The sequence below is a fragment of the Larimichthys crocea genome, chromosome XI, assembly GCF_000972845.2.
Source record: "Larimichthys crocea isolate SSNF chromosome XI, L_crocea_2.0, whole genome shotgun sequence".
Classification (NCBI taxonomy): domain Eukaryota; kingdom Metazoa; phylum Chordata; class Actinopteri; family Sciaenidae; genus Larimichthys; species Larimichthys crocea.
Genome location: NC_040021.1, coordinates 19,363,327 through 19,390,556, shown reverse-complemented (window position 1 = coordinate 19,390,556; position 27,230 = coordinate 19,363,327). Strand labels below are relative to the sequence as shown.

General features: G+C 43.1%; 1 protein-coding gene across 1 annotated transcript in view; it reads left to right on the top strand.

Moving 5' to 3' along the window:
- The window catches only part of LOC113746883 (receptor-type tyrosine-protein phosphatase O-like), a 60,510-nt gene extending 37,170 nt beyond the window's left edge, over positions 1–23,340 (top strand). The window contains exons 12-13 of the mRNA XM_027284295.1: positions 22,840–22,877; positions 23,245–23,340. Coding sequence (XP_027140096.1) covers positions 22,840–22,877; positions 23,245–23,340 — 134 coding nt within the window. The remainder of the gene's footprint in view (positions 1–22,839; positions 22,878–23,244) is intronic.
- Positions 23,341–27,230: the final 3,890 nt, after the last annotated feature.

Genomic DNA, 27,230 nt, shown 5'->3' with positions numbered 1-27,230 from the left:
ATACAACGACAAAACTAGACAATGGTCATTTATTGACAGCACATCAGTTTAAAATATTGCAGAGAGCTCTGACATCGTCAGGAGCTGTTGAAGAAAGAGCTGCAGGTACAGGCTGCACACCTTCAGATTCTCAGCCAGGTAACCAACTCAATTTACTTTCCCTGTTTGCAGAGTCATGCTGCACAGAGCATCAGTCAGTCCAATTACTGCCGACTCCTTTATTGAAACGACATTCGCTGTGAGCAGTTGTCACAGTCAGTCTCCTAGTTTCCCGCCTTGTGTTTGTCACGTGCCTAATCACCTTCACCTGTGTATTTAAACCCTTTGTTTCTCCTTCCCCAGTGCCAGATTGTTAGTGTACCATGTGTCCTACTTTCCAGAGTTTTTCTAGTGTGCTTTTCGGTTTCGACCCTTGCCTGTTTTTAGGCCCTGCTTTTGCCTCACCTCTTTTGATTGCTTGCCTGCCTTACCTGACTGAACTCCCATGTACAGAACCGTTGCCTGTAAATAAAGACTGTTTACCTCCTGTATCTGCCTCCCGAGTACTGCATTTAAGTCCTGTGTGCCTTGTGATAGCAGTAAATGCAGTCGTCACATCAACCAGATTGTAACTTTAAAGAAATAGGTTGAACTTTTCTTTCACTTTTTATTTTCCTGCTAAGAGTTACAGGATAAGTCTGACCTCGCTCTTGAGTCTGTGTGTTACACAGCTGAAGCTGAAGTTGGGAGGTGATTAGCTTAGCTTAGCATAATGACTTGCAGCAAGGGGGAACAGCTAGCCTTAATCTTTATCTGTAAGTGTAAAAACGCTGAAATGAAAAAAAAAATTTGATTAAGCCAGGCTAGCTCTTTCCATCTGCTTTAAGTCATTATGCTAAGCTAACTTAGCACCTGCTGGCCTTAGTTCTAAATGTAAAGGTTGGTTATCCAGCTTTAACTTTAACTGCTTCACTTCTGTTTACCAAAGCAACCGCACATCCAAGAAATCAACGCTGCCAACAGAACAAGTAATTACAGAAAATGTGTCCAGAATCTCTGCTTTTAACAAGATACATCATTTAAATAAATTAATAAACCATTTATTTCTTCAATAAGAAAAACAAACAACTCTTCCTTTTGGCGGTGTGTTTGTGTCTCAGTGATTTGTGGATAATGTCTAAAGAGTGGATCAATGTTTCTCAGTGACTTCTCCTCTGCTCTACCTCAGAGCGTTTTCTTTCTGCTAACTGAATGAATCCTTCATGGTTTGCTGCCTCTGTTGAAAATAACAGTAATCAAATTGGCAGGATGGTAACTATTTGGCAACAGACGTCCTCATGCTGTGTGGTAAGATAAAACTCCATTTAATTATGTGGCCCCAGAGCCTTTGTTTTCCTGCTACAGTGAAGACATCCGTCTTGACTTCAGTGCAGGCGACAGAAAACTGAGCGATGACAGGAAATGTGCTTATACTGTCCTCGAGAAGGCTTTGAAATGAATACAGAAGGGCAAATACAGAAACTACAAATAATAACAGAGCAGCATATTCATTAAAATGTCCTCTCTTTGGGGAGTAACGAGCATACATTAGGTCCAGTTTCCTGTACTTTATAAATGATGAGCACTCCGGTGCTCAGCCCCTCATGAGTATGAAGATTAAACCTGCACATGTAATGACCTTTTTATTGTGTGCATGTGTGTGTGTGTGGTACGGGGGGTTGTAGGTAACACTTACTGGTCATAATATGGAGAGATGAGCCCAGAAGCAATTACTATAATTCCTCACGGTCATTAGCAAAAAGGTAAAGAGCCTCCCTCGGAGAATTCACTCCCTATAATTAGAATGAATATAGTAAAGGTGGATTCCTCGTGGATCTGGTTGTTGCATTTGACGCAGTCAGTGTGATTCTGGACTGTTTTAATAGGAAATTTTTATTTTTGCGCTTGAACTGTGAGAACCAGGAAAATTAAAAAATTCTTGTCTTTAACAGCAAACATGGATGTTGCATCCGTGAGGGTTTTTTGTAAACCACCCTCCCCTTATAGGTGTGTAGAGGGACCTCCAGTGACCATGAAATGTTTGCAAAAAGCGCAAAAGGTCAGTGTTTGGTTTATTTGTTCTCGGCTACTTTATAAATCATAGGAAATCCATGTAAATCTAAAGCGGCTATGCTGTTAATTCTGCATAACTTTAAGCTTTAATATAATTTGAGGTGAGTTTTACAAAAATTCACCCTCAGTACAGTTGTCATAAATGAAGAAAATAACCTTAGAGACCAAAGCTGTGTTTATACCAGGCTGTAAACATGTTTATTTCTGCTGTGAAGTTGGACAATTTGACATGGGGACTTATGGAGACTGACTTTTGTTCTGTAGCCAGCCTCAAGTGGCCGTTCAGGGAACTACAGTTCTGGCACTTCTGTACTGGCTTCACTTCACTGCCACTGAGTCAGTAGTTTAGATATATAGAGCAGATTTTTTTCAAGTAAATGTAGTATGCATCTGTACACTAAAGAGCAAAAGCAACATCAGTGCTGTAACACAATGTTAAAGAAGGAATAAATAATGACTGCAGTGGTGCATAAATGAAAATTTGAGGCAGCTATTCTCATGTTAAATACAAATAATGAACGACAAGAAAGAAAGAAACATGAACCAGCATCTGCTAACTTCTAACGGGTCTGGCTTTACTGAGCATGAAGGAGTGTGGGAGAGGGGGAAGCCCTTATTTTAATGTGCTTCCTAATGGATACAGCAATGGCTGACCATGCCTGCACAGTGGCAGGCTCGGCCCTATTAAATTGTGCCGTTTTGCACTCAAGGGATGATTTACACTAACTGGTATGGTGCCATCCAGCATTCAGTCAACCGGAGTTTGGAACAGAAACACATCGTCAGTCAGTTTTTTTTTTTTTGCTTGGCTAAGGGCTGCCAGCAGTATTCCATGCTGATTTAGGGTGAGAGATAAAGACGAATCGTCGTTAAACACACAAAGGCACGGATTGTGTACTGCTGTGGATCCTAGTAATTCTGACAGTGTCGACAAAACACAGGTCCAAACATCTGGCACCTTATCTCTGCAGTACAGTTAGGACTTAAAACATTTAATAGGTGTAGTGTCTGCACTGTGAACCCTTTTGAATATATGAACTAAAGTGCTTCGGCTGGACCATCATTTTACAATCTGCTTCCTGACTGTCACTGCTGAGTTTTTTTTATTTATTATAATGAATGTGTACAGCAGTAGACTAATGATCCACAACTAGTGATATGAAGTGTACTAGTGTATGAAACACAGCAAATACAACAAACCTGACACCTACACAGACATCCCAAGTTCCAAAAAGTCATTTCCGGGAGATGGGGGGGGGCTGATGAACTTGGCATACCTCGACATGTCGTTTGCAATCATTAAGTCCGCCGTGGGAAATGCTGAAATCACTGTTGCACACAGTGCACCTTGCCATGGTGTCATCATTCCTCACTTTAACAAGACAAGGATATACTTTCGTATACTCTGCTGTAGTTTTGTATTTTTTTTTTCTTACTGGAGGATTCGCCCTCTGCCATTTCGCGAGCTGCATTGATTGAAGGAGTGAACACAGAATTTTTAAACCTGTGGTGATAAATAATAAGTCGGAGAGAGTACATCGAAGTCCCTCCCACAACGAAAGCTTATTGGTGTATTTTGCTGACCAAACCAATCGGCGCGCTCTCTCTCGCAACCAGTCGCCCTGAACACGAGAACACGCTGAACAGAGTTTTCGCTTGAATGCATGCACGGGTGCTTCATGTAGCTCATTGTATCTCAGTCTCACGCGCTCACCCCCCTCCCCTCCTCTCGCCTATGCCTGCGCAATGTAACTGAAAGTAATCCGAGCATGATGCGCGAGGTACTATCTTTTCTTTATGCTCGCACTCGCATTTTTTTTAATCTCTCTCGCGTAATCCAAAATCCGGGATGTTTTACCTAGCTCGCGGGCATCAGGGAGCCACTGTCAATATCAGGGAGACTCCCGGAACTTCCGGGAGACTTGGGATGTCTGCCTACACATGCACTACATGTTGTCACAGTACAGGTATGATAGTTCCTCTTCCATATTTTGGTCCATATTGGACTTGAACTGGCCACTATCCGGTTCCCAAGCCACGTCTCTCTATGGACTGAGCTACTCATAAAGCGACATATCCAAAACAGTGCAATGATGTTTGTTTGTGTCTGTTTATGTTGAAACATATTTCATAAAGACTTTCTGTAAAAGTATAAATTAGTTCAGTTGTCTGATTTAACAAAAATAATAATTAACAATTAACAAAATGTCACAAATCCCCCCCAAAAATATACACCACAATTCCTCTCATTAGCTACATTAGCTCAACACATTAGCTCAGCATATTAACACCATGCTGTATAGCATGTGACTGTAGGTTACATAAACTACTAACAGAGCATCAGGGGCTTGCTGTGAGGGCTAATTGTCAAGACTAGAGCAATGTAATATATAATTATACAGTAGGAAGAGTAGTTAGATGGTTGACTATTACCCAGGATTGTAGTTCAGCTACATTTTTAAATGATGGTTTCTTTGTCACGCTTACATTTTTGACCTTTGACTCCAGATAACACTCATGTTCACTGGTGGGGATAGAGAGCTTTTTACAAACACTGCAAAGCAAAGTTTTTCTTTCTTTGTCTAGAATAGAGGAAGCAAACTATGTGCCTTCTTTTCTGAGACTTGGTATGAATCTGTTGCAGTTCCACAGATAAATCTAAAGAAGGCCTGTTATAGTAACATACAGTATCTCCATGAAGGACCATTTTGTTTGCATACTGCGTGCAGGAGACGGCCATGATCAATATACTAGTGATCTTTATGCAAATCCAAAGGATGCTATTGGATTTCCAAGCAGCACTTTGACAGCCAAACTGCAATATGATGACATTTACACAAAGAAAATAAGAAGAGAACTAACAGAGAATCTAACAGAGATGGATGAGAGCTGGAACTGCTGAGCTCCAGCGTTCATGAGGAGACATGCTCCATTCTGCTCCAATGAAATCAAAGTCGAGAAGATAAATGAGGGAGAAAGTACCATGGGAGAGTCAGCCATTGATCCAACTGAGAAACAAATCTGTCTTCCTTTCTGTCTGCAGGGATCAGAATAATACAGTACAGATCACCTGCGGCTCACTGTCTGTTACTCCGTCGAGTTTCTCTAAACCTGCTGCCTTTTCATTTGTTCTCATCTCAGCCGTCTGTCTGTGCCAGGACACGGACATGTCCTCTGATGTGTAGTCACTTGAAGTCATAATACTGATTTTCATTATATCCAGATTCAGCTGTGACACTGTTTTTTCAGCATTAGTCATTCAGTATATTGGCATTCTGTAATTGTCCAATTTGATGTTCAAACAGCCGATCTGTTTGGGCGGTACACAGTCCCAAACTTGTCAATAGGCCATCTATACTGTAAGGCAGTACAGGAAGTGTTATCAACCAATGTCACCTCTCTTCACCCGTACAAATGGATCTATAATATCAGAGGTCAAGCAGCAAATAATCAAATTAATTAAAATCGAAGACAGTGAAGTCCAAGACAGAGATAAACTGCAAACACTTCTTTGACCACAATCGTGATTATTGTTTTGGTGAAAATGAGCAGCAGGATCATTTATTGTATTATTGCAGATATGTGGAAACACCCGTCAGTTTATAATCGATAGAAAGCAGGGTTGGTCAACTTGCATCAATCCAATGCACACCAACTGCTTGGCTTCAGCACTCCAGACTCATTTTCAACATCGCTTTGCCTCTTTTGGCGAATACCAAGACACACCTGGAGTCACTCTGACCTGGCACTGTCACTTTGTCCTGATACTGTCCGAAAAGGTTTTCCTTAAAGGCCATAGCAACCCAAAGTGTTTCTGGGAAATGGTGTGTTTGCGTTCAGAGGGGCTGTAGCTGCAGATGTATAGAAACCATCAATCATAATCATTATGTTCCAGGTGGCTTAAACTCTTATTTGCGTCTGTGTGCTGTGTGTTTTGTTAACGTGCTGCTGTCTTTAATTGAGTGTATCTGCGCTGTAAATCCTGTGTTGTTGAGGTCCAGGTGAATTTATTGTGCTGTTGGCTTTGAGTGTTCCTGTACTATAAATCCTGTTGAGACACAGGTGAATGTAGTTATTGTTCCCAGTCCGACCCTGTCCGTGGTCCAGTATTTACAACACTCCCCTCCCAGAAAGTAGTTCCAACGTCCCTGTTCTCCAAAGATACCTGTAAACTACTTAGAGCCTGTCAAGATAACAGAGAAAGTCTTTGGTGACCAAGAAAGGGGAAGCAATTAAGCTGTTTGGAAACACTTTGGTTTCAAGGAGATGCTTTTTTTTTTTTTTAAGATAGATCCCACACGTATAGCACCCACACACAACAGTTACCAAGGTGTTTTGTTGTTAAGTGATGCTGAGGCAGAAGAGACAAACTGCCATAGCGAGCCTGTTTCCAGGTCAAGGACCTGTATCTGTAACCAGGTGGAGCATGGGTCAATGGGGGTTCTTGTGCTGTACTCTGTGCTCTGCATGTCATGGTTTTGTTGTAAAGGTCTGAGATGTTAAGGGTGGGGAATATAATAATTTTGTGTGCGATGTGCGTGACTTTGTTCCTGTTAGAGGCAGTCCATCCTCCTTCTCCCTTAGAGTAGGAAAGCTGAACTTCATTATGATGATGTGTCATGATGTTTCCAAAATCAATGACCCATTCAACCTTTACTGAAATATTAAAGGTGCAGTGTGTAGGATTTATTGGCATCTTGGTAAAGCTGCAGATTGCAGCCAACTGAATACCGCATGACAGTGGCCGTGAAAAACAGAATAGATCCTATCTAGAGCAAGGGTTTGGTTTGTCTGTTCTGGGTTTGTAGAAACATGGTGGTTCAACATGGATGAGGACCCGCTCTCTGTGTAGATTAAAAAGTCTTCTTTAAAGGTAATAAAATCATTCAGGTAATATACACAAATGAAAACATAGTTATCTAAATGATATTCCATTCCTGCCAATAGATAAAAATGTAAATGTTATACACTGGACCTTTATTCTAAAAATTCAATTCAACTCAATTTTATTTATATAAGTGCCATATCATAACAAAAGTTATCTCATGGCAATTTCCATACAGAGCAGGTCTAGACCATACTCTTATCTACAGAGACCCAACAATTCTACCATGAGCAAGCACTTGGCGACAGTGGCGAGAAAAAACTTCCTTTTAACAGGCAGAAACCTCGAGCAGACCCAGGCTCATGGTGGACATTGGTGGACGGTCATCCACCGCGACTGGTTGAGTTAAAGAGGCAGATTTTTTTTAATGTCATTTTTTATGAAACTACTGGTACAGACAGCTGACAAGATGCCATACTGTATGAGTGGCGCAGAGGGAGAATGCCCAGTGCTATATTTACATCAGGGATATTAAAAGACAACAGTTTAATTTGGAACATTTGCAAGGCCAAGATGGGGAGATCAAGGGAGAGAGACAAACAGAGGATGAAGAGATGGAGAGCAAACAGCACAAGATGATTGATGGTGCTGATAGAGGGAGAAGAGCGCATGCAGGCCTCACTTTCATTAAAGTTACGATTGATTTTCCTGAAGCTAAGCGTTCACTCATGTTAGCAGAGACAACATACAGCAGACAGTTATGCCATGCATTTAAATAGCTCTCATTACTGTGCATGCAGATAAGATGATTTACAAAGTGTCTTTCGGATTTTGATGTGCTTGTTTACTTGAAGAGTTCACAGGTGCCTGATCTCCATATTAACATTTGAAGTCTATATTCAACAGAAGTCATTTGTCGGTATGAAGCTTTGCATTTACATCACAAGTATCCTTGTAACCACATCTGGCACATTGATTTATTTATCCGAAGTAGCATAAAAAGAATTGTAGAACAAATGTGGATGACATCAGGCAGATCTGAAAAGACTTCCGCTGAAGGAGGAAGACAATGTGGAACGCTAAAACTAAGAATTATTAGTGTGATATGCTAGATCTGTCAACTCGGATACTTCAGTGAATCCCTGCATTCTTCTCTAAACTATGTAAGCTATGTACTAATTCCGGCATGGTAGCTTTGTCTCAATTTGAATACAGCCACTCTTGCTCTTGTAAACAACAGTCGGACATTTTACCACTTTTTCTCAGCTGCATTGCAACCAGGCAGAGCATTAGCATCAACATTTGACGAACAAAATATAAATATAAAACATTGGTACAACTTGCATTTGAATGTTCCGGTATTCACCACAACCACTTGAACACTAGTTTACTTGGCCGCCATTTTAATAAAGCTGATTATACAGACATTGATATTTAGATGTGTTCCTAACCTAGCCTAACAAGACTGTTCCTACAGTACTGTTATACAGTAGGAAAATGTTTATGGTAACATGTCAGCACCCCGTCAACAGACCAACTGTATGACTGGACATATACAGTATAATTTTCCTTTTACTGTCTTGAAAACATGTCTGGAGGAGTTGGTACAGACAGATGGGTCAAACAAACACAGGACTTTCACCCAGGGGACCCCTTGTTCATGTCTCATGTGAAAGCAAGAGTAAACGTTGACTTCTTTCAGGTTACATACATATGTGACATAATGCGACATATGTATGTAATGTGTTAAAGTTACATTAGTTAACCTCATAATGTTCCTTAGAATCCATGCTCAAGTTGGTTCTGTGGCTACAACGCTAACCATTTAAGCTTAATTCTGAAGTTTTACCATATATTGCATATTTATGAGTGCTACTTTGACCAGATGTTGCATATTTATTCTTGCTAACTTGACCCCAGAGCCCTGCGCATCTAGAAATTATGCAGTTTTTGAGCGTTGGGCCACTGATGAAGTTGCAGTATTCGGCGAGTTGGAAGAGTGTGCAGTAGCGCCGCTCAGCAGCCAGTTTCAGAAGCTGGGGTCCAATCTGTCTTTGCCCGGGCCTTCATCTACCACACACCATTAGCATGGGATATATCAAATATATCAAAACATCTGCAACTATTGCAGCAATCATGATGCATCAACTTCTGACTTATTTCCCACTGTTGACACAACTACAGTATATTAGTTTTACTTTCCAGTGACTGTTTCTTTGACAGCTTCTGTCACCTGCATGGTGCCTTGACACCAGATGATATGAACAGAATTATTCAGCAGACATGGTCTATGGGCTGTTTCCACATCATTCCTGCAATACATTGGCAACCTTTCCAAAAATTCTCATCACCATCCAATTCGTCCTTGATTTTTCAAGTAGCTGCAAGGTTTGACAGGAAGCACATCAATAAGGACACACAAAGTATGCAAATGAAGAATCTGTCGCCATATGTCTCGCAGCACAAACAAATCCATGCTGTCTTACTCACTCACTGTCTTTCTTTGTCTCTCTCTTGTTTTCCTCCGTCTCTTGGTACACAGGGAAGCACGCGTGTTAATATCAGCGGCTACCCGAGGGGAATCATTTATCTGGCTTCCCTCTGCTCTGCATCTGAGCAGACACACATCCACTGGTGCAGCCAATAAAGCAATTGGTTCTGCTGCAGCCCGAGGACAACAGACAGAGGTATATCTGCTTCTAACAGACGGCTGAGACTACAGTCCATTAACAGTGGAGGCTCACACTGACAAATCACGCTACATTATATTTTGCAGTCAAACCTCATTCAGCTAAACCTCAAACATCAAAGCTGAAGATTATGGTAAAGAACCAGAATGTTGTTTATCCAAATCTCAACAAAATGTTTGCCAATTAAAAGTGCGGAAAAGTTTATTGTACTTCACAAACAGTAAAAAACTTGTACATCCAAACTTCAGACTTGGAAAACCCAATATACTTTTGTACATATGGAACCATCAAGCAAACATTACTGTGGTCCACTGGTTTAATTCAATTAAAGCAACATCATGTAAAAATTGGCATTTTTGTGATTTAGTGCCCTCAGTTTCAGACGGTACCACTGATAAATATGGATAGCTGTACACATGTATTTGTTCTGTTTATATAATTATGAATAAAAGCTAGCAAGTTGTCAACTTGTAACAGCCAAACATTTACTAAGCATTGTGGGAACACTGTTGCACATTTGACCTAAATCCATCCCTTCAATAAGGCCTGTGATTGGCATGAGGGAAACATACCAGTGACTAAATAAGGACATTGCATAGGTATAATACAATCACATACAGCACATTTCAGTTGTTAATGATCCATCTCCAAATTCACGGCAAACCATTCTTTGTCATCATGACGCAATAACACTAAACTGACATTGCAGTTTCATTGAAATGTCTGTGATAAGCTACACTTAAATTCAGTGAGAAACTGAGCTTCACTGAGGATCTTTGTCATTCTCTGTGGCAGGCAGACGACTGCAGTGATCAAACTCTTTTCCAGGCACAGTCTGTTTCTCTGCTCTGTCATTGCCGCTCACAGTGAACTAACACCAGCAGCGTGTCTGCGCATGTTGCCTTCTTTTTCTTCTGTGATGACGTGTTTTATCCAACTTACATTTTACAGTTTGTTTTTTTAAATTGAACTCACTAAAAAAATCTCACGTTCTGCCTGCAGTACTCCAAAAGACCCCTAGTGGTTCAAGTGACCCCATTTGAAACCCACTGCTCTAACGCGTTTGTAGTAAGAACCATAGACATATATACATAGACGCCGCATTGAGCGGGTTGGTCGTTGGTCGCGATACGTAAACGGCGCCGCCATATTGGTTCGGGCAGATCTGCCCGTAAACTAATACAAGGAAATGGACTGAACTTCATAAAGCGCCTTTCTACAAAGTTCTTTAAGTTAATGTCTCTTATACACCCATTCACACACACACTAATATATCTGGGAAACAAACAGGCACCAAAAACAACGTATGTAACTTTTAAAGTGATGATTATAAATGTTTACTCCTTATGTAAGCACCAAACCAACGTATGTATTTTCCTAATGCTGACTGTTTACAGCTACTAATGTGTGTACACTATTACTGTGATGATAAATATTGAAATATTTATATTTAACATTTAATCTGTGTCTATAATAACCAGATCCAGATAGTTTACGGGCAGATCTGCCCGATCCAATATGGCAGGCCCGTTGACGTACGATTCAGCGCTCAATGCGGCGTCTATGTATATATGTCTATGGTAAGAACAGTCAGAACTGTCTAATTGCCGCTGGTGCTGCCCAACCGGCAATCTCCGTGGGTGAAATACCAAAATCTGCAGTTCCTCTAATGTCCACTTGAGGTTGGCTATAGAACGAGTCGATCTCCGTAAGTCCCCATGTTAAAATGCCGAACTTCACAGCAGAAATAAACATGTTTACATCCTGTTACAAAAAACAGTTTTGGTTTCACAACCACTCTCCAGAAACCTGTGGATGACGTCAGATATTCAACGTCCATATTTGTTACCGTCTATGGCTCTGCCTACCTGCTCCCACTATACCATATTTCATATTTCTTAATAGCAGTTCTCTGTCTCCACAAAATGAAATTTTAATATACTGTAACTTCTCATCCAATCATTAGTCATCAGTATTAGAGCTTGGCATACCTTCACCCTGTGCATAAGGCCAGATGAAATCACAAAGCTGCTTGGCTCCTACTGTTTTCCATCCCTTCAGACTGATACTTTCTTTTTAAACAAAGAACATCTTTAGCTTCAGGTGACAGGAACAGCTCAGTGTAAGAGCAGATTTATGAACAACCCACTTATCATCAAGACTACCTTTCTTGAGAACCTCTTTATCCAAGTACCTCATTTGCTTATTGATATTCCTCATGTCTTGTGTCAGTGTGTTCCATAAAATGTTTTGTCACATAATGTGTCCATGTGATGTTTTTATACCACACAGACACCATCATTGTGACTTATATCCAGGCTGGCGGGGGGCTGTATGATGTTCGTGCCTGACTATTTATGGGATCGTGCAGACTGTAACACTGAAACAAAACGACGAACATAGCTGTTGTGGATTTATACTCTTGCAGGAGGAAAGACAGAAGAAGTCACTGTAATTGTAGCCAGTGTGTGTGTTACCTTCACACGCTGTTGTACTCTGTAAATGAGAAAACAGAGGGCCGAGCTGTGCCTGTGGTCACTTTACTGCTGATCTGCTAAAGATACCCACAGAGCACCAAATTCAGCCGGAATTTCTGTAAAATGTAGTCATTTGACTTAATTCACTATTTATGGACAGAGACAATAAAGTGTTTTGTTGATTAGAGGATAACCACGTTCAGTCGTTTTATTTTATGTGCTAACAAAACAACTAACTACTCAGTTTATTAGTTAAAGAATAAAATAAAGCAGACCGGCTCACAGCCCTCTGTATATCACTGCTGATGTTAGAAACTAAGTTCAAGACTTTGTAACTTTAACTAAACACCATAAGTGACAATTATCTAATAATATATCCATTATCTGTAACTGCTTATTGTCATCAGTGTCACGGTGGGGCTGGAGCCTATCCCAGCTGACTTTAGGCAAGAGGCGAGGTACATCTCGGATATTTCGCCAGCTCAACAACAATTCATACTCACGGGCGACTGTCAGAGAGAACCCACACAAAATGACCCCAGTCAGCTGAGGAACCTTTTTGCTGTGAGTGCTAACTGTGCACCACCCTTAATAATATGTAATAATTGGAAATACTGAAACAGCAGCAGAAGCCATGTTGGCTAGCATTAACCGCCATAAGCTACTGGTCCCACCAGTCCAAGTTACATCTCAACCCAACTGAGTCAATGTTTCAACGTCCGTTTCAGAAGGGACTCCGCTTGGCTACACAGCTGTTCTATTTTTGCCACAAGCACTACACAGAGCAGTTCGAGCTGGCCGAAAGACAGACACAGAAATGACATAGAGAATCCAGTTGATTTTCAAAATAAAACACTGGCAGTCGTAAACACAACCAAAAGGGAAAACAAAAGTCTGGTTAGCTAAACGCTCCGTAGTGGTTCATTTCAGACGCGTCCCAGAAGAGCCTCTACCCTTGGCTACGCGTTGAATACGCGTCTGTTCTATTTGTGACGCTTGACGCGATCAGCACACATCAATCTACACAGAGCACCTCGAGCGGGCGGAAGCCAGACACAGAAACAGCATAGAAAATCCAGTGGATTTTCAAAATAAAATACACCGCGCAAACTGCCGGTCGTAAAAACAGACAAAAGCGAAACTAATCAACTACGTAGCATACACATGTAGAATCATGTTTAGAAGAATAAACACCAGGAAAATGGACAAATCTGAGTAGTGTAATCAAAGTAATCAATCGCTTCTGAAACGCTCCCAGTGGGGTTTGGAGTCGCGTGCAGGACGGACGGAATACGTGACGCTCACGCAATGCGCCACGGACAGGCTCGGTAGATTTTCCCAGTAAATGATAAATCTTTACAACTGCTTAACTTAAACACACAAACAGGTCAAGTCACAAACAAGAGGAGATGTTTACAGAAGGAGGATTCGTACATTCATCATCACATCCTGTTAGAGAGGATATTTAGCAGTGTGAGGAAGCGGTACATTAAGAGACACATCAAACAAACATGGAGACAAACCGACAAAGACATCCCTCCTCTCACTTTCCTCCCACACAGGCTCACACTGTAATTATGAAGAGAAAGAAATATTAGCCGAGGCCTTGAACATTATTACTCATAAACCAAGAACAGGAGCTCCATCATTTATTCAACAGATAGTGTGTGTGTGTGTGTGCTGTCCTCTGTATGTGAAGAAACATACAGATTAGTTCTGCTGTGTTTACCACCCATAAAATCTGAAAGATGTTTTCATTTGCTCGAGAACAGAACTCTCTGCTCTTAAATCTCCTCCGGAGTAATGGACGGAGAGATGAGCTGTGACAGAGAGAAGAGGAATGCAAAGTCAGAGCGGCAGAGAGTGGAGAAAGAAAACAAAAAGCAACAAAGTGACGGAGACAGAGCGTGATAGAAACAGTCAGGAAAGATCGCTTTCCCTCATTAATTAGAGCTTCTTCACGGAGGAGGAGAGCCGTGAAGTGGATGACTAAGTCTGCTCGGCACTGTCAGACAATACGAGATGTTTTGATTCGCAGATGATACAAGGGAAATAAAAGAAGTACAAATGTGGAGAGTGTGTATTTTTCATTCAGGAAAAACTGCATCAGTCGTCACTGCCCTGATCCAAAAAAAAAAAAACTTTTCAGCTGACACAAATGTGAACAAATGAGTTCAATTAAAATGATAAAATAAAATCTAAATAGGAACAAAAAAACAAGAATAATAGCAAAAATAACTAATAAAAACAATATTAATAATAATTAGGTTCTTCTAAATGTGTAAAATTTGCTACGTATCACTTTTGGCTGTTTTTACGATCAGCATTTGGGTGTTTTATTTTGAAAATCGACCTCTATGCTGTTTCTGAAACTAACTTCCAGCCAGTTCGAGCTGCAGACTGACGCAGGATGCTCGCAGTGTCCATCAAAGTCGTGTTTTCCACAAGAGTTGAGCAGCGGCCCGCCTCTGTGACACTCCAGAATCTTCTTCCTGTTTGAAGCAGGGAGAAACGACTGTCATCTGAGTGGTTGGGATCCTTAAAGATTCTTTAGACCTTATTTTTACAGTGTCTGGTATGCAGGGCGATCTTTGTGGTCTTGTTTGGTGCTGTTTATGGTCATGGCATTAGGATGCTCTAGATTTCTCAGTATTTGAGGGGATACCTGGACTTTCCTCAAGCGTTTGAGGTGGCCACTGAGGTCCTTGAAGCTGTCCTCGACAAGGACCCGTTGACATTAAGGGGGGCATAATTCTGTCTGATTCTTCCCAAAGACCACCATCATCTCCTCATTACTTGCTGATGTTCAGGAGGTGGTTGCTGTCTTGACACCAGACAATTTTATACTATTTTGTTGAAGCTTGACAAGCACATGGACAAAATTAATTACTTCAACTGAACAAGAATGTATTCATCAGTTGTATTTTTCTGTCATCTCTAACTCTTGTGTGCGGGCTAGCCTCACTCACTGCTTGTATTATCACTGTATTTTGCAGTTTTATACAGGTGCAGGCTTGTTTTCTTTGTTGGTGTGTGTTAGCTGCCTCATTTCAGATGCATAAAGATGTGGACAGAAGAATAGGCTACGATAGCGTCCTCTGTTTGGACTCTCGGGCTCTCAAAGGTCAGCACTGTCAAAACAGCCTGCTGCTGGTCAATGGAACAAATCTGTATGTCAAAGTTCACCCAAGTTGCAGATTTACTTCACCCTCAAATATGCTGTTTTAAATACTGACGTGACCTGATAAGAGGAGACCCGAGTTCAGTTAGCTGTCCCTCAAAGAAATAAGCTCACTGAGCAGGTGCCTTTTTGTGCCCTGGGTTATGCCTGTCAGGCTTCACACAGGATGCTCTACCTTATCGTTGAAGGCTAAAAATAAATAAAACTACAAGCGGTGATGCAGGATTGAGTTAAATGTCACTTCCTGCATCCACTATGTGGTACAAGTTATATTTAAACTAATTATACTCATATCACATCATGAAGACTACATGTAAAATAGATGATGACTGTCACATAAGGCTTAATTCCTGTTGTCCATAGGTGGCGCTATGACTATAAATGAACATCGGACATGCTGTTAAATAATAATAATAACTGTTTATTGTAAAGGTCTTCAGATTGCACTGGTAACATTTGAAGTTGCTCTGATAAATTATCTATAGTTTAAATAAACTGCCCTTAAATGACAAAAAAATGTGGAAAAAAAAACAACCACTAAATGAAAAAAGAGGATATTTGTCAAGTCAGGAACAGATGAGCCTTTGATTTTCAAAAGTCAAATTTAAAGGTGGAACTTTGATTTTGACTGTTACACGGGACTCACACCGAACGCAGAACAGAAGCGGAACGGAAGCGGAACGGTACTTTGCCCGGTGTCAACTCACACCGGACGCGGATCAGCCGCGGAACGGCAGCGGAGCGAGCCGGCCGTATTCACGCGAGATCACGCGAGAATCCTGGACATACCCGAGACCCCGCGATAAACTGTGTATAAAAAAACAACAACAAACAGCTGACTTTGCTTCTCCGACGTGGAGGAGATTATAAAAAGCATCTGTTGTGTCATAAATGATTGTGTGTTGTTCCACGTCAACAATTAGTCTCTCGTTGAGACCCTTTGATTGATCTTTGATCACCTGGTGCCACCGGTCATGACGTAACGTTGATGTGAAGTTGTAAAAAGCTACATGAACTGAGTATTGTGTTTTATTTTGAAAGGGGGCGGAAGTTTATTATGTTGATTCTCTGTCGGATTTCCTGTCTGGTGCGCAGTGCTCTGTTGAAATTTACGAGGTTTAGCCGCGGCTCGCGGAAGAAATAGAAATCTTGCGGAAAGCTCGCGCCGTGGCGCGGAGAGCCGCTTCTGGGACGCTTCTGGGACGCTTCTGATCCGCGTCTGATCCGCGCCCGGTGTGAGTGCTCTCATTGACTAGACTGGATTCTATTTGCTACGGTGACCGCGGCGGTACCGTTCCGCTTCCGTTCCGCGTCCGGTGTGAGTTGGCCTTTAGGGGGTGCTATGGAGATATTTTGCCAGTCCCACGAGCAAAACCTATAAATCATACAATTTTTCACCACATTAGATGTGTCTGATCAGATTTTTAGGCATGTTTGGCCCCTCAAAAACATAATTCAGTGTGTCAAAAAATCATTGTGGTGGTCAGTGCTTTAATTTTTTTTTAAAGTGTACACGTACCTGTTTTTTTCTTAAAACAATCTATATGTGGTACAACTCTTTTCTTTTTTTTTGTTTTACTTCATTGTGCCACTGGCACTTGGAAACTAAATGTACGCCCTCGTCAATACTGCTACTGAGGAGCCAAGGCAACGGTACATACTGGGACAGGCAATCAAGCACAAATGGCAGGAGTACATTATAAGAATAATCCATGTTCAGGAAAGACATTTTCTTATTTCATAACAGGAAAAGCACATGTGTACTTAATGACATAAACAATGACTAATATTGAGTTGTTGCTGCTCCACGGCCTTTGAATGGAGCTGGACCATGTTTTATATTCTTACTCACAGCTGTGCATTTCCTGCTGTGAAATGTCAAAATGCTTGACCTTTACAATTTTTAAATCTACGTATAAAACTAACGATCTGGCAAACAAGGTGAACAAAATTAAATCAAATCAATTTTATTTGTATAGCCCAAAGTCACAAAGTACATTTGGCTCAGAGGGCTTTACAATCTGTACAGGGAGTGACACCCTCTGTCCTTAGACCCTCGGTTTGAGTGAGGAAAAACTTGCCCACAAAAACCCTTTAACAGGGAAAAAATGTGGAAGAAACCTCAGGAAGAGCCACAGAGGAGGGATCCCTCTCCCAGGGCGTACAGACGTGCAATAGATGTCACATGTACAGGACAAATCAACAGAGACATATTGTACAATTACAATGACTGACAAAATGACAATGAATCACAATGAATGATAAAATGATTACAGTAGCAGATATGGTAGTAATAATGACAGTAATAATATGCGTAGTGGACGTCGTGCAGGATCACAGCAGCAGCCACGATCCACGAGAACCTGCTGGACGAGAGAGCACAGAAACTCCGGGGAAGTTTGGTTAGTAACATGCATTAATGAGACATGAATGTTTACAGATGGTGAGAGAGGGAGAGGGAGAGGGAGAGAAAGAGAAAGGAAGGAGAGTCCCCCGGCAGTCTAATCCTATGGCAGATAACTAAGGGATGACCTGAGCCAGCCCTAACTATAAGCTCTATCAAAAAGGAAAGTCTTGAGTCTACTAATGAACCTTAATGAGTACATAAAGAACAGCTGTGCAGAAAGGTGATGGAACAGTCTGGAAAACTGAACAGAGAGTTAGAACTGCTGAAACGATTAATTTAGGAAAGTATTCCTTAGATGAGGGACATAGTTTGTATGTTGTAACATGTTGTGCTGTGAAATACTGAAAGAAGCAGAGCCACATCTGCCCCAGCATTACAGACAGAGGAGGATTACAGTATGAAGTCACTATACTTGTGTCCTTGTGAAATTGGAGATAGGAATCAGTAACAAAATGTAAATTATGAACCTAATTTAGTCTTTTATCATCCAAATCATAGTGACTCATAAAATCGAATCTTGCACTGTATCCATCATTATTCAATAACTTGAACATGGGAGATTACTAAATCTCCACAGAGTAAAACGAGCCTGGTTTCTGGCCTTCATCATCAGAAAATTCACTTTCTTCAACTCCACTCCATTAGTGTCCACTATATAGTGCACTGCGTGTATCCCACAATTCACCGTGAAATGTAGTGAACATCCCATGGTCACTAACCGAAGCAAGATATCCCATCATGCATTGCCAGAAGTTCTCTGGGCGCAGAAATGAACATAAATATGGCAGATGGACGGGAGACTGTGTACAAATGTAAGTATTTTTCCGTTTAACGGTTGTTAATATGCAATACTATTTAAAAACTTACTGGGGGGTACGCATTAAGCTATTACGGCACCAATCATGGCTAGCGACAGAGGTCAGTACTACAGGTAACTGTTAATGCTGTTTTTCATGTTACGCTGGAGTAAAAATGTATTACAGCCTATTATAATTAATAAGTAATGTCAGCGAAATTACATTCAAGTGTCAAATAAGCACGGGACTGACGATGATGTGGCAGCTTTAATCCGCCTGAGGAAGGAAAACGATCGCTTTTTTTCAGGCAAACGCTTCGACCTCCACAGCCGGTTGGGAGTAAGTAAAAGTTATTTAATTCTTCTGAAGCAGTGATGTTATCTTATTAAGATGAAAACTGACAACAACTGTAAAATGACACGGACTTTTGACTAAATATCATAAGCATTTGACACTGACAGCATTAATGATTGTTAATTGTTGTTGTTTTTCATCCTGTACGTGTTGCATTTTTCGGAGCTATTCTGAAAGAAATGAGGCTGACGGGTGTGGTGACACCTGCCCGGGCGGGCAAAAAGTGGGAAAATCTAAAAAAAAAACATACAAGGTTAGGATGCATCATAATTAACTACAGCTCTATTTTGTGAAAGCATAGATGAAAGTACAGTGACTTTTACCTTCGTATATTTTCTTTGCTGTGTTTATAAACGAACACTACAGTAATTACACACATCAAATGTGTGTATATTGCAATGTGTGAGGAGCTGAGGAAGCCACCAACAGGGAGTGGCACTGAGTCAGGGGAGTCCACTGCCAGAGATTGGAAGTGGTACTCCCTCATGGATGAGGCAATAGGTGGGAGGCCTTCTATTCTGCCTCCTTGTCTTATTGCCTCAGCCTGGGGGAGAACCAGTCTCAGCATCAGCCCCCCCCTGATTCAGTGCCACCAGAGCCAGTGTCAGGGTGCTGAGCAGGACTCGGAGTCTGAAGAGCCTGCTCCACCAAAGTGACAGCAGCGTGGCCCAGTTTTAGAACTGTTGGAAAGGCAGGAGAAGAGGGCAGAGGAGAGGGAAGAGAGGCTTTTGAACCTCCTCGAAAAAACAGTTGAGAAAATGTAAATTAGATTAATAAATAACAACAGGGAAATACATGTCTCACTTTGTTTTCAATTGAAATACAGTTCTTTATCAAATTACCTACTAAATTATAACATATGAACATTTGAACAAACAAAATTACAGAGAACATATAAAACAGAGAACATATAAAACAGAGAACATATAAAACAGATCAAAGGCTACTGAAACTATTTACATGAATTACAACTTGAACCAAGAGAAGATAAGAGGGCAGAGGAGAGTGACAGGTGAAATAAGGTTAGTACGGAAGCCCTAAAAGGCCATACATACATACATCTTATTCTACCCGTTTTCCCGTGATAACGAGATAATTTTCCTCCGTTTTCCCGTGATGACGAGATAATTTTCCTCAGTTTTCTCGTGATAACGAGATAATTTTCCTCTATTTTCTCGTGATAACGAGATAATTTTTCTCCATTTTCCTGTGATAACGAGATAATTTCCTCCGTTTTCCTGTGATAACGAGATAATTAATTTGAGATCTTGAGAAAAACAAAACGATAGTCTAGTGTATTAAATCAAGTGCGCACGTATTACAGAATGTATGGCAAATGCATGTAGTCCATGATACGGAGTGAGCAAACCTATTACGCAACTGTGAAATCCCTTTGATCCATAATTTCTGACAAAGGTTGATACACTTAAACTCAAGACCATCCTGACTGTTCACTCACTCAGTATAAAGCATATTTACTGTATCATTTTTGAGAAATTCATCCTCAAAGTTAATTTTTTTGAATTGAAAAGGGCATTATGTACAATATTTACTCTACTGTAAAATCCCTTTGATCTACAATTTCTGACAAAGGTTTGTACACTTGATCTCAGGACCATCCTGACTGTTCACTCACAGTAAATATGCTTTATACTGAGTATCATTTTGGAGAAATTCATCCTCAAAGTTCATTTTTTTGAATTGAAAAGGGCATTATGTACAATATTTACTCTACTGTAAAATCTCTTTGATCCATAATTTGTGACAAAGGTTGATACACTTTGGCTAATCCTCTCTCCAGTCCTGAGATCAAGTGTACAAACCTTCGTCAGAAATTATGGATCAAAGGGATTTTACAGTGGCGTAACAGGTTTGCTCACTCCGTATCATGGACTACATGCATTTGCCATTAGGGATGTAACAATGCATCGTGACACTCCCCACCGGGAGTGTTTCAGAAGCGAGTGCTTAGCCCGCCAGGCTTTGTTTACTTGCTCAGATTTGGACATTTTCCCGGTGTATGTTCTTCTAAACATGCTTCTACATGTGCAAATATGCAGATGGCCCACTCATTCCCCTGCCCAAGCCTCCCGTTCAGCCAAAGAGACTTGCATAACTGGTCCTCCAGCACATATTCCGCTCCATGGTCTTGTCCAGTCGATGTGGTCTCTGACCGAGGACTGCAGTTCTCCTCGCGTCTGTTTGGAGAGAGTTCTTGCTCTCTCATCGAGGGCCCACGGCCCAAGTCCTGTCACTCCGGTTGTTTTGCATCCTCAATTCTAAACGCCAGATGGAGCGGGAAAAACCAGGAGCTATGGAGTGGCCTCCCGGTAATGGTCTCCAGTCCCCCCACCAGTCTGGTCGCAGCAGTTGCTACCTGGGTAGAAATTCCCTAACAACACCCTCAGCTCCTCCACTGGTCCCCTCCCCTATCCATTTGCTTTGGATACCAGCACACCCCTATTCCAGCCCGCGAGAGGGAGGTTTCTTGCCCTCTTACAGGCTTTCAATCCAGCCGGTTTGTCGCCGCCCTGGTCCCAGTGCCAGATCCACTCTCCCTGCGGTCGTGGGCCAATCGATGAGCCAATCGTTGAGCGCTTGGCCAATCGTCGCCGCACCTCGGCTCCCTGCTTACCGTGGGATAACCAGACGGTGTGGTTGTCAAACCCGGCACCTACCATCGGTTCGACTCCGAAGTAACATGCACCCAAGTGTCATCGGTCCCATCCTACGCAATTCAGAATTCACACCCCTCTGCAGTCCGCCTCAAGCTTCCCAGTCATGCGTGTACACCCCCTGCCATGTCTCCAAAACAATCGCAAGCCGGTTCTGGAAGTCCCTTGATCTTCCTGCTACCCACCCCGACTCCTCCGCCCCACCACTCCCTTATCAAGGAGACCCATCCTACAAGCGGTTGCGAACGCTTATCCTACTCTCGTCGCTGGGGAGGGGCACTCCAGTACCTTGGGTGACTGGAGGGATATGGTCCCGAGAGCGGTCGTGGTCCCCGCCAGCTACCTCCTTGACCCTCAAGCTCATTACTTGCTTCCACCTGCAGCACCCCGACGCACCTCCAGGATCCGCCGTCCACTGAATAACCCCGCCTGACACCACCTTGGTCCCCCCCCGTCCCCGGCCCAGCGACGAGGTGGACCCCGCCAATCGTCCTCTATGGACTCTTCTATCTGCAGGACGAGATGTGTGAAACAGACTTTGACCCGCCATAGGACGTACCTTCAAGGAGAAGAAACTCCTCAGGAGACAAAACAGCCAAAACCCTGTCTCCTGCTGTGTTTATGCTTCCTGTTAGACACTGGAGGAAAACACGCAGACTCGGTCATAGAGCAACGGGACCAGAGAACAAGAGATGTGCACCGAGAAGATGGACAGTAAACAGTTGGAACAGGTGGAAGACATTCCACCCAAAGCAGAGAAACCTCTAGCTCTCAGAGATATGATCTCCAATGAGCCAAGCTCTGACAGATCAAGTCCATGTTGTAGGTAAGGAGGAACACCCAGCAGTTGTTGATAAAGAGGCTGAGGTCACTTCAGGAGCACAAGAGCGACAGACCCCTCTCAAGTGAGAGAGTTTCTATTCGGGACGTTCTTCAGGACACTCTGCTCCAGATCCTTCATACAAGGAGGATGAGACATGCCTCTGTCTTCGCTGATGGAGTTATCGGACAGTCTCCCTCTAGAACAAATTATGAGTGAAAGCTTTCCTGTTTTTTCAGACCTGTCCGTTCAGTGACAGCTAGCAAAGAGGAGGAGCTTGTCAGGAACCTTGTAGAAGTGTCAGTGGACAGGACCAAGAGGGAGTAACAGCTAGTTGGACAATCGGAGGGGAAAGAGTTCCTCTTGCCAAGTCATCAGGAAGAGATGAGTGTTCACTACCCCAAGACGTTCCCAGAGGACAGCAGGAACAACCTAAAACCTATCACAGTACAGTTCAATGGGAAATCCCTTACTTGTCAAATAGTCAGTCACTCTTCCAAGCCTTAATCGTTGCTTTTGCAGACGGCATCCAGAACCCCCAACTATCAGACACCACCCAAGTAACACCCTAGGCCAGTTGCATAGTTCATGTGGGGGTAATGGGACATATCACCTCTTAAGAGGGGAGGGTGTAACCCAGGTTACCAGGCCTTTCTCCAGTGAGTCCAGTCATCATTATGGGTGAAATAAAATATAAGTTCATAGTTTATGTGACAGATTAAATAAATAATAATAAATAACTAAATAAGGTGATTTTAAAATGATCTGACTGAAGAAACTAAATAATATTAGTGGTAAAAATCTTAAATAAATGATGCGATCTACAAGGTAACAACGAACCGACAAGCGAGTCTACTGCGGCGAGATCCACGAGCAGGCAAAACTATCCTCATCTGTCCTACCTCATATCGCTATGTGCTATCCAAGATCCCCATAGGTATCTACTGCACGGACACCCCCTACTGCGTCGCTGCCTTGCCACAGGAATCTATTCAACCTCGGCCCACTGTGGAGAAGTGGTAAGGGCGGCCACGCATAAACCGTGTCTCTGTGTGCCTATTGGAACGCCAACCCTGTCCAACAAGGTGGACTTTATCCCGGCTTTGCCGTGGCGTGTGCTATCCCTAGAACGCTAGACTGGCCTCGCACCGAACCTGGCGTAAACAGCAAAACACCACACTCTGCAGCACTCTCCGCAGCTTCCATCCTCTATCCTATACCCCCCGTCTCTCCAAGCGAGGGAGGAACTGCGAGGTCCTTGGGTAACAACAAATGGCAAACTATCTCCCCTGGCTTCCTGCAACAAACGATGCTCTATTTGAACACCAATGTGCAATCAAAGTCCATGCTCCCAGGTCAAATGCTCATCTGAGGTCGTCAGCACCGCTCCTGGATACCTCTGAGGTGAACTCGTCCAATGGTTAGACACCTACTGTCCTCATCCCTGCCAACTTGGTCCCGCGCTGGTCACTCTGTGATTTCACATCCATTACTAGGCAAAGCCATTAACGCCAACGACTTTCTACCCTCATCAATCTCATTTGGACTCAACTTATCAGTACTCACCCAACTCACAGAAGAACAAGCAACAACGGGATCTCTCGTCCTTACCAAAACTGCAAAAACTGATGACATAATGGTCCCCATTACTACCTCGGACCACTTCTTCACCACTTCCACTTCACGGTTTCCCTCCCAGAACGACCTACCACCCCTCAACCCATGACCACCTCTCGACGCAATCTCCGCAACTTGTCTGCCACCCACTTCGCCTCAGTCGTCGCTACTGCCTTCCCCCTCCCAACAGTTCGCTCCGCTAGATGTCAATGCAGCCCGCAGAATCTCTCAGTTCACCACTAACCGCATGCCTAGATACCCTGGGCCCTCTTTCTAGCAAACCAGCACGCCCACTCACCCTGCCCATGGTTGACTGTGCCATCCGCTCGTCACGTACAGCACTCGAGCTGCAGAACGGAAATGCACAAATCCAAAAACCCCACCCCGCTGACCTAGAAGCCTTGCCAATCTCCTAGCGTCATTCTCTTCACTGTCACGACTGCAAAAATGGAATATACAACAAGAAAATCAGCAGCAACAACTGACTCACGGAACTCTTCTCCGCCTTCAAATCGCTGCTCAATCCCCCCCACCCCCACCTGCCACCAATCTCACTCTGACAGCTTACCCTCCTTCTTCACAGACAAGGTGGCAATTATCCACAAACAATTTTTGTGATCCCCAGGTCACACACCGCTACCGCCCCGAGACAAACAGCGCAACTCTCTCCTCGTTCACCCCTCCTCAGAAGACGAGGTATCCAAATGTCATAACAAACAACCACCCACCACCTGCCCGCTGGACCCCATCCCCTCTAAACTCCTACAAGATATCGCTCCACGTGTAGTCCCACCGATCACATCCGTGCTTAATGCCTCACTGTCCTCAGGCGTATTTCCAGCGGCCTCAAACAAGCCAGAGTTATCGCCATTACATGAAAAGACTAACGCTTAAGCTAACCCACCCGCTTGGTTGAAAACTATCGGCCGGTGTCACGCTTCCCTTCCTCCGAAAACCATTGAGAGGGCGGTCTCTAAACAAGTCACTGACTTCCTCACCATCACCTCCTACTGACCAAAACAATCGGTTTCAGAAGTGGCCACTCCACCGAAACAGCCTTACTATCTGTCTCGAGCCTTAAAAACAGCCAAGCACGAGGGCAATCATCGGTAACTCATCCTTCTCGACTTATCGCTGCCTTCGAGACAGTCAATCACGACATACTCCTAACCACACTTGTCTACATGGGCATTACAGGCTTGCCCACTCCTGGCCTCGAGTCCTACCTCGCTGGACCTCCTTTAATGTGTCTTGGCAAGGTCGTCTGCCATCGACTCATACCTCTCCACGGGGGTGCCGCAGGGGTGGTGCTGGGTCCCCTTATGTTGCCATCTACACCACCTCGCTGTCCCATGTTATCCACCACACGCTTCTCCTAACCACTGCTATGCCGATGACACACAGCTATACTGTCTTTCCAAGCCGGACGACACCACGGTCTCCGCACGGCATCTCCGCCTGTCTCTCTGATCTGTATCACTGGATGAAAGACCACCATCTCCAGCTTATCTATCAAAACCGAACTCCTGGTCCATCCGCCCATTAGTCAATCTGCCAACTTCAACCTGAAACATTGGTACTGTCACTATTACCCCTAACCCATGCTGCTAAAACCTGGGCCGTCGTACTTGATGATCGCTTTCTCTCTCTCGGAGCACATTTCCTCCCCCCGTACGAGGTCATCTCGCTATGCATGTGTACAATATTAGAAAAATCAGACCGTACCTGACCCAAATGCCGCTCAGCTCCTGATTACGGCTACAGTCAGCTCCCGCCTCGATTAGTAACTCGCTCTTGGCTGGCCTACCTGCTTGCGCAATCAAACCTCTGCAAATGGTCCAGAATGCCGCGAGCGCGACTGGTTTTCAATCAACCTAAAAGGTCACATGTCACCCCCCCGACTCTTCAGCGACCTGCACTGGCTGCGTAGCTGCCAGAATTAAACACAAAGCTCTGACGCTAGCCGACAAAACCAGCTCAGGATCTGCCCCTGCCTATCTCAGCGTTTTACTAAAGGCTCACGTCCCGACCAGGGCGTTACGCTCCGCTCATACAACCGTCTAGTTGTACCCTCGCCTCTCGCAAACGAGGTTACTCTAAACTCTTCCCCTGTGGTGGCGTCCCCAATGGTGGAATGGACCTAACGACAACGGCGTACAAAACAGCAACATCCCTTTCTACCTTTAAAAAACTCTAAAACCTTTCTGTTTCGAGAATGCTTCCTGCCTAACAAAACTAACAACTACTCTGTTGCCCTTTACACCTTCTCAGCTTATTGTCCTCCTCTGTAAGTCGCTTGGATAAAAGCGTCTGCTAAATAGCAATGTAATGTCTGCTAAGCCAATGTAATGTAAACATGTTATTTAGATCTTGTAAAAAGTATTTGTTTCATCTCAAATGTGATGATATGCCTTTCAGGTGACATGGAGGTCACATGATTTGAGGTACCAATCAGTTGCCGTCAGGGTGTACGTTGCCAGCGGTGTTGCTCTCCTCTCTCTCCTCCCTGGCTGACCAACTTCAAGGCAGCCACGAGCTACATGCTAGCGTTTTTGCTACGAGTCTACCATGCTAAACTTTTTCTGCTACACACTTGTCGTTTTCTGAGCAAGAGAGCAATATATTGGAGACGCCTTTAATATTTTTATCGGAGTGGAGAGCAAGACTTTTTGGTTGTTGTTGTTGCTGTGGGACCGTGTGTCCTGCAGGGTGGACGAGAGAGAGAGCCCTGGGCTGATGACTGAATTGAGAGCCGTGTGACCTGAGTTGTGCTGGAGGTTGTGAGATTGTGTGTGGTGATTGAGACTCTGGCCGGGTTCTTTTCCATGGTATGGATTCCTGTTTCCAAAGACTGCATGAAGATATCTACTACTGAGGTTTTCCGGTGCTATAAGGGAGAGGGAGAGTGGTTTGGCGAGCACCCCAAGGAAAAACTGAACTGTGATTGTAAAGATTTGGGGATTTAGTTTGTGAATTGTTGTATATCAGTGTGTAACACTGAATTATTTTATTTTATTTTTTATTTCATTTCAATGAACAATACAAAGCAACACGTTAATACTTAACTGTTGGTTGTGTGAATCCTTTTACTCGTCACCCAATGCACATGCAATACCCCTTCCTTCTCCTATAGCGAAACTAATCTTCTGATTTACTGGTCTGCAAGAACAAAATGACTGTTGAAAACATATCTGTATTACTTACCTTTACCACTACTAGTAAGAGCTGAGGCGGGTTACACACATGTGTTCTGTGTCCGATTAATTAAGGGAGTACTGTACAAAAGGCGTGTAAAA